Below are 8655 nucleotides of genomic sequence, written 5' to 3' on the forward strand. Positions count from 1 at the left end.
TGCCGCTTTAATAAGCAAGCGGGTTACATTTTCAGACGAGCACAACTGGTGATTTATTAGACTTTAACTGATCAATAATTTGTACCGTAGAAAAAAAATCAAATTTTATAAACACTTACTCGAGAAAACAAAGAATGATGACAGTAAAAGTGTTTCAGACGTAAAATATTTGAATCTTTCTGACTGTCTCCTAGTTTTTAAAATGCATATCGAGAGTCATAGACCAACTATTCGTTAAGATCTCTATATGGCGTTCAATTTGATGATCTATTTATTTTTATAGCTCTTTGCTCAGATTTAGTTTATTATGCATCATTAACATGGTTGAGGTAAAAGTGAGGTAGGTTAGATGCACCTTAAACCGTTTTCAGCTCTCCAGTGGTGGTTTTGCCACTGACCGTTCCAAGGCGTGCCTCCACTGTGTTCCTTTAGTTTTCGACTTCTCCTCGTGTATTTGTGTTTGCTTTGTGTGTGTGCGGGGGAGGGGGGGGGGGGGGGGGGAATGTATGCTGGTCGTGTGCACGTCCGTATGCTAGGTCGCAGTTTGGGGAGGTTGCGTTTTTTGAGAAAAGCTTTTCCTGTTAGATATTCATCCTTGATTCTTTTCTTGAAGGTCAATGCTCAGTCAGTCTCGGGTCACAATAGTACTATGGGTGGAGAACAAGAATTAAGGACGATGCTCAAAACTGTGCTAGACCAAAACAGGAAACTTGTTTTACAAAACAAACTATTACAACAGGTAAATTTCAAACAAAACAAATGTTACATCGCAACAGGAAACCATTTTTGTTTGATCAAACCGTTCGTTATTATTATGTTCCATACAAATTTGCTTTAACTATGTAACAAACAACACTAAAAAGCCTTTTTTGCGATAAATCTAAATTAAACATAAGACAAAATTTACTACAAGACGTATAAGGATCTCAGTCAAACATGTAAAATATTTTAGTTGACTTCATTTAGTTTCATGTCATTTTAGGTATGGTCTGGTATGCAACAGATGTGTAAGGCTCTAAGCATGTCAACATGTAATTGCAGTGAACCCGAAACCAACACATCAAGCGTAAGTAAAAAGACAAATAGTCTAGCACTGAGAAAATTCGAGCATGTTGTCTTATGGACACCTATGGTTAGGCATACTAATCCAAAATTGATAATGTTATTGCTATGTCACATTTTGACATAAACCTGATGTCATTGACATGTCATAGACCTTCAGTTCGGCTTTCAAACTTGGGGTTGTGAAATAAGACAAATAACTTAATGTCTCTTCTTTTTATACTGTTTTATGTGTGTTTTAATTTTAGGTATTTTATTAACATTGTGTTAATAGTTTTAAATTGACTGATATGTTTTATGTATGTATTGTCTCTTGTAGCTCTATATAGAGCGGCTGTATGCTTTTTAAATGTTTAATTGATTGTACTGTATGTTTGTGATGTATACAGATAAGACATAAATAAAAGAATTTTAACTAAACTATAGATAAGGTACTATAAATGTGGCAAATATGAATGATGTCAGATTATTAGAAATTCAGATTTAGAGAATGATAATTATTGAATAGTGTGTAATAAAGTTATTGATGGAATATATTCAATTCTATTCATGTTTTGTTTGCTTTGTAGGAAATGTACAATTTTCTTTTGAAATGTATTGTCCTACAACCTGAAAGAAATAATATTGAAGATCGCAAAATGCTTATAATTCATATACATGACAGACCTTGCAAAATGAGATAAAGAAGTATTTGTGTGTTGGTTCATTTAAGGCATTTATCATGACGTAGACGGCTTGTGTTCTGGGTGTTTTGTTTTAAATCCTAGTGTTTTGTAATAATTTGTCTACAATTTTTCGGTTTTCTTTGTCATAATTTCGCGGATTTTTATGTCATAATTTTACGTAGTAGTACTTTTACATGGCTGTCAAGTGTGCTGGTACAATTATCTTTGTAGCACAGAAAGTAAATATTAATTACAATTAATAATAAAAGTTTTGATTTAGTGAGTATAATATAATAAAACCAATACAAATAATAATTGAAATGATAATTGTTGGAGTTCCAAAATTATTTACTTGTCATGTTAATATTTTAGGTGAAAAACACAAGCAACAACGATACAGTTACAACACAAAGTATACACAATCAGTCAGCATTGCCGCTTCAAGTGCTGTCGGTAAATTCATCGGGAGTGAATTCCGACCTAACTACTGTCAGCATAATGTATAGTGCCAGCTCTGATCACACAACGAGTTGGATTCTTCCGAGAACAAATGGTGGACTATTGAGAACAAGTATACATAATTCTTGCATTTGGATTGCAAATGCAGCTTTCCTTAGACTAGACCTCTAGCGGCTTTGATATAAAATATAGGTTTTGTTTCTGTTGGATTTTGAGTCACATATACACAAATTCGTTTACATGGCCAGTTTGGATGCAAATCATGGCAATTGATACCCAGGTATCCCGGATATTGCTTCTTCAGGCATATGCTCGCACCTGTTTACAACCAACAACCTTTCATAAGTCAGTTCGAACTGGTTTCTTCGTTTGGAAAGTTCAACACCCAATCCAATGTTTCGAACACAAATTGTTGAGAGGCAAGTATTTCGTTTCGGAAGTCAAGGACCTTAACCACTTGAGCAGCGGCCAACCCTCTCCAACCCCTACCTCTACCCCGCCCTAACATTCACCCTCGTCCCCGCCTTCCTTCCTCCAACACAAATATAGACAATAGTAAATCATATGCATGCAAGTAGTTGTCAATTCAAAACAATAATTATTTTGCGTTGTGTTATATAAATGTCATTGAGTTTTCAGAATATTTTTGTCCGATAAAGCTGTAGGTCATGTGACGACTTTAAAGGTAGAAAAATGTCCCAGGTATCATTGAAGACAAAGGCGAGCTCCTAGGTAGAACCAACGACCTTTCATAAGCCACACTGATTAATTCCTTACATTAAACAACTTCTACACCCAAGCGAGGGTTCGAACCCACAGCGGTGAAGGGCAAGACATGTTAAGGCTTAATATAAACGTTTGTTGTATATTTGCATCTGCGATTTTCTTTTCTGCAAGAATGTACAAATGTATTATCATTTGTGATAATAATTGACTACACCACCCATAAAAATTTGTTAAGAACATCGTTTATTCCTTTTAGGTGGTAGAAAGACACAAGCTATACCCGGAAGCGAATTATATACATCAACCGTTGATATAGAGCAAATGCAATCTATACGTACATTATATTTCCGTTTATACAATGATGAACAAAGCGTTAGTATAGAACTAAATCCTACAGAAATTGAAAAGCCCCAACAACAAAACGTTACAGCACCTGCTGTAGGTTTACTGCAGATCAACAGCAGCTACATGGCACCTCTGGATTCAGATTTGAATATCACGGCTATCATCAATAAAAGCACTAAAGACTTCCGTGAAATCGAATTTGTAAAAGTCTTCCTTACAAGTCTGAATACAAGCGCTAATCCACCGGAAGTATTTGAAATATTGAACTTTAACTTAGAAGAGATCGATTTGAGTATATCGAACCGAACAGATACAACAGCAAACATGGTAATAACTATCAGATATCCTTACGTACAATATGGCGGAATACTAGGAGTGCTCTTGCCCTATCGCGAGTCAATGACAGGAATGGTTGAACGGTTGTTCTACGGACCTTTCATTAAGATATATGCTCCAGATGCCAAAGAGGCTGTACCTCGAAACACTTTAGGTATATTTCCTCTCGCAAAGCAGTCTGTTATTTTCCCACCAGCACAGAGTATAATGTGTGTGGCGATGGGGAATCCGCGACCCAATGTAGCTATACTGAAAGTTGTTAATAATGGCAAAACAAAGGAGTTGGAATCAGAAACTGTCATTTTAGACAGCTATACGAACATTAAGGTTCTAACTTTGGCAGCCAAACGACCAAGAAAGGAAGAAGGTGTTTATATGTGTAGGTTTGTAACTTCAGCATATTACATTTCAAGTGTAAGGTAAATCTCTACTTAAATACTTGCTTATCATCAACTTTACATAAAACTTCTTCAGACGACTAATACGTCAACACCAAACTATAGTGATAAACCATAGGTTCAGTAGAAAGAAAGCTGTGAATGACGCTTATCAGATATGTTGTTTTTTGAAAATAAATTTTGATAGTGTATCAACGTCACCTTAAATGTATACTAGACCCAAATGTGATTATTTGTGAATATGAACAATTACTACGTAGTGTTCATGTCGACAGAAGATTAGTTTGTTAGAATCTGACTAAAGTACTTGATCTTCTAAATGAAGATCTTAGAATGACCCATTCACATTCATCTTCTGTATATTTTGGATTTCTAACATTGCTATTTTCATTTTCGCAAATCGATTTTTATTTGAAGCAGTCAGATGACTTCTTTCAACAAACATTTGACTGAACCATCAGAATAGCGCCGCATGTCAAGGTGGGGAAAACTGTGCAGTCAGTCCGGGGCTCGAACCCGGGACCCCTCGCTTACAGGTCGAGTGCCCTACCGACTGAGCTAACCGGCTGTCTGACACCTTACGTGACCAAGCCCCTACCATGACATATATATTTGTGGGCACAATAAGAATTGCTCTTTCATATACGAAATGTTGTAAGTAAAGCTCTGATTGGCTAGCGGAAGGGTCGTCAGAACGAGGCTATATATCAATAGCACGTCTTCAGATCCAATGTGGGTAGCGTTAAATGGAGATGTACTTTAGTCAGATTGAGTTTGATATTGCATGAGGTCTAAAATACTAATACCAGTGTAAAGCTAAACTGAACATAAATGTGATCATTCACTGAAAATCGGTAGCTCTACATACATAATGCTTCTGTATATTTACTTTGATAAAGATTTTCTACATTTTAAGTTATTATCTAAAAATGTTTTAGTGGAATATTGGCGATTGAAACGTTCAATAATGACTTATCGTGATCAGTAATATTTCGTATTGATTTTACATCCGGTTTCATATACTTTAAGTTTATATTTGTTTCAAGGGCAACAAATGGTAACCAGACAGTAAACGTATCAACTGAAGTTGTCGTTCTTAAACCAGCAGTGTTTGACGAAAACAAGACCGGTGTGATAAAAAATACCAGCAAGATAATTGTTATTTCTTGCAAGGCAAATGGAAAGCCTAAACCGAAACTGGCACTACGTCTGTATGATGAATACGGTCCAGACTTGATTAGATCAGGAATGTATCAGGTTTGTCATTTGAATAAGTCGGATTTATATGTACACGTAAGTAAAGCTGTGTTGGCCAGTACAATATTTGATAATTCTAATTGACATTTCTGATGATAAATGTAAAACGTTTGCATGTTTCATTGTAAGGGCTTATGAGAGATGTTGCACATTACATAACCACTCACAAACAGACTCAGTCAAAGCGAGTTTGTTATAATACGTTTTCAAAGCATCTCTTTTAAATTATAGATTTTATCTCATGCTAATTGTGCGTTAAATACAAAGATTAAGTATCACTTCTTATGTTTTGCCGTTTTTTTCTATGACACCAAGACGGTGCCTTGTATAACTGGCCATTTTTTCTTTGACACCAATATCGTGTATTGCTCACAAAGGGTTCGATCTTGTTCAGTAACTGTATGTCCAAAGGTTATAAAGGGTATAATTGTTATAGGTAGACCACAAACCACCTGATACAATCATATTAATATTTGTTAAACGATGTTTACTTTAAGCTATTTTGAATGGGATTTGGTTAAGTAAAACAGATGCATGAAATCATTTTTTTTTTCAGGTTTGGAAATCGGCAGAAACAAACGTTGCATCTCGGGTGACTTTATCTATTTCGCCAACAGATGCTGCTGATATACATACAGTGTATTGTGTGGCGGCCCAAGGAGACGCGTACGGATCATTCGAAACTAGCCGTAAAATCAATGTTTACCCTGGCGTGGATAGGGAAAACAATTGGGAACTCTACCAGCGTTTTCAAGAATCACAAGTCTTTTAGAAAACCATTTTAAGCGGTGCAAAAATAAATCGTGTCCTAGATTTAAAATGATATCGTACTTTTTTGCGAAGAAAAACGTTTTACATATTGCGATATGATAGTGCTCAGAGTACATGTACTTGCGTTTACTTCGAGCACTGATGTTTTGAACTTCCTGGCTTTGTGTTAAATAAGAAAAGTAATAAATGGTATCCAACTTTTTTACCAACTTTGCTAACTCTGCCAGATCTTTATTGTTTTGTCAGCAGAGCTCAGATAGTGTGATTCGTTACAAGAACAACTCTACTTTGACAAGCATATGTTTGTACATACACATAGTTAAGTATTAAAGTATAATGTTTTTGCCTTCACGACAACATTTATTTTTTTACATTTTAAGACATAAAAATATCTTTTGTCAAAGTCATTTAAGTTGCATAAAGGGCACAGGTGATACCACCTAAAGTCTAGGAGAAATTGATTGAAATGAAAGGAAACATTGTTCACTGCAGCATATAATGACAGAGGATAGCCTCATTACATACAAAAATAATACCTTTAAATACCTTACAAGATTAGTTAAGCTTTTGTATATAAACTTCTATGTAGAAAAATGTGATGATTATCTTCAATAAACGAGATGAACTGTTATTCTACAGCTCTTGTTATTGTTTTTGTTTATTTGTTATTGTTATATAGTCTAGCTTTTCTTACAGATTTTATATTTATGTTATAAATGTATGTATGATGAAATTTCCAAAAAAAAGAAAATATTTTCACTTAGTTTGAGAATGCATAACTTGTATTTTGATGTCTTTAACATTTCCACTTCTTCATTTGAATTGTAAGGTATGTACATATAATTATAGCAATAGAACAATTTAATAAAATGAGAACGATAGTGAATATATGGTCCGTAAGTAATGAACATTCCGTATGTTTCCATACATTAATTTTCGGTATCCGAACCTAAATATAGACAAAAAAAATGATAAACCAATACAAAACAGTCACATTCGCAGATAGATTTATTGACAAAGCTACCAGTCTTAGGAATATGGATTTTATTGGTAAGGTCTGTCCTATTAATATTATTTTTTTAAGAAATAATCGATAGCAAAAGAGTGCTTTAACACTATTTATGCACGATGGGTGGTTATACGTCGGGCGTAATAATGTCACGAGGGCGCAGCCTAAGTGAAATTATTTGAACGACGTATTACCACCCGAGTGTATAAATAATGTTAAAACACGCTTGTGCTATAAATTATTTCGATTCTAATATACCCTTAATCTAAAACAGTAGATAAAATATAGAAGCGCTCTTTCTTGTTCGCAACAAAATCTTTGACGTCACCGCACGTTAACGTGACGTCATTCTAGCGTAAGAGTGTTTTAACAGAGACAAGCATATTAGAATTTTATATTTTAACGGACAGAAAGTTTACCATAGTTCCGTACGACTTGTCTGCTATGTCCGTACGGATCATCTACGATTGCATCCTCTAAAGATCGTACGGGACCCAAAGGTAGTGTGACCAGACGCTACGACTGTACAGAGACCGTAAGGATTCTAAAATTGGTGGACATCTTACGGTTTTGTGACCAAGGCATAATATACATTACATATATATGCGTAATATATTCATACATGCATTTATATTGAAATAAACTGCCTTGTAAAAACCATTGTACGTATATACTCAACAGACAGAAATCATGAATGGTCTTTAAGTATAAAAAGTATTTGTGTACAAATACGCATTTATTATATATACTGAAGCAAATTTTAAATGATCTTGCCTACGGAATACAAAACATGTCTTGAAGTAATGCCAGAATTTTTACACTAATAAACTTTAAGAATGAGATAAAGTGTTCGAAGTATTATTTGATACAAAAACCTCAACATTAGTGTAATTAAATTCTCGTTTGTATTTAGATTATGTCTTCCAAATCCCGAGACAACTCCATATTTGCTTTCAGGTTTCATATCTAATGCAGTTACAAAACAAGGAATATACACAGTTTCTTCTCACTCACTCACTCACTCACTCTATTTGATAGGCAGAACTATAACTTATTTAGCACTTTCTTATCTTTAAGTTAGAGGTTGTAATTTAAACGCGACTTTGGACTGGTTAAAAAAGTGTTAGAATCAGTAAGACGTAATTTGATTAGTTAAAAAAGTATTGCCTTCGCTAATGAAAATATCTTTTTTAAATCTTGAAATGCAATGTTTTCTGTGCAATCTGATGTATTTTTAGCTGCCTGGCTATATATTTGATTCTGAAATTTGCAATTTAGAAAATCAAATACTAGTGGGAATTCCATCACTAAATTCTATGCACAATTGACGGTAGCTGTCTTTTGATGGAAAAAGAAACAAAATCGATAGTTAATGCCAAAATGAAAGTGGTATTTTTTGTGTGTGAAAAGTTATTTGACAGGTGAAATGACACCCCATGGGTCAACGAAACTTTTGAGGGTGGTCCTGCAGACTCATTTCTTAAAATGTACGCCCATGGAAAAGACAATAGGCTAACCAGTAGACGTATTGCATATGGCATTCAACTTCAAGGATAACTTAAATGAGTTCATAGTTGCTAGAAACATATACGAAATTACTATCTCACTAACAATCCATATGTATCTG

At 34.6% G+C, this 8655-nt stretch overlaps 1 protein-coding gene across 1 annotated transcript; it reads left to right on the forward strand.

Moving 5' to 3' along the window:
• The first annotated feature begins 617 nt into the window (after window positions 1-617).
• Window positions 618-6642, forward strand: LOC123552338 (uncharacterized). Its single transcript, XM_045341925.2, has 6 exons — window positions 618-739; window positions 983-1066; window positions 2100-2298; window positions 3169-3976; window positions 5038-5248; window positions 5805-6642. The coding sequence occupies exons 1-6, from the start codon at window positions 650-652 to the stop codon at window positions 6018-6020; spliced, it is 1608 nt and encodes a 535-aa protein (XP_045197860.2). The 5' UTR covers window positions 618-649; the 3' UTR covers window positions 6021-6642.
• The last annotated feature ends 2013 nt before the right edge of the window (window positions 6643-8655 follow it).

The sequence above is a fragment of the Mercenaria mercenaria genome, chromosome 4 (assembly GCF_021730395.1).
Source record: "Mercenaria mercenaria strain notata chromosome 4, MADL_Memer_1, whole genome shotgun sequence".
Classification (NCBI taxonomy): Eukaryota; Metazoa; Mollusca; class Bivalvia; order Venerida; family Veneridae; genus Mercenaria; species Mercenaria mercenaria.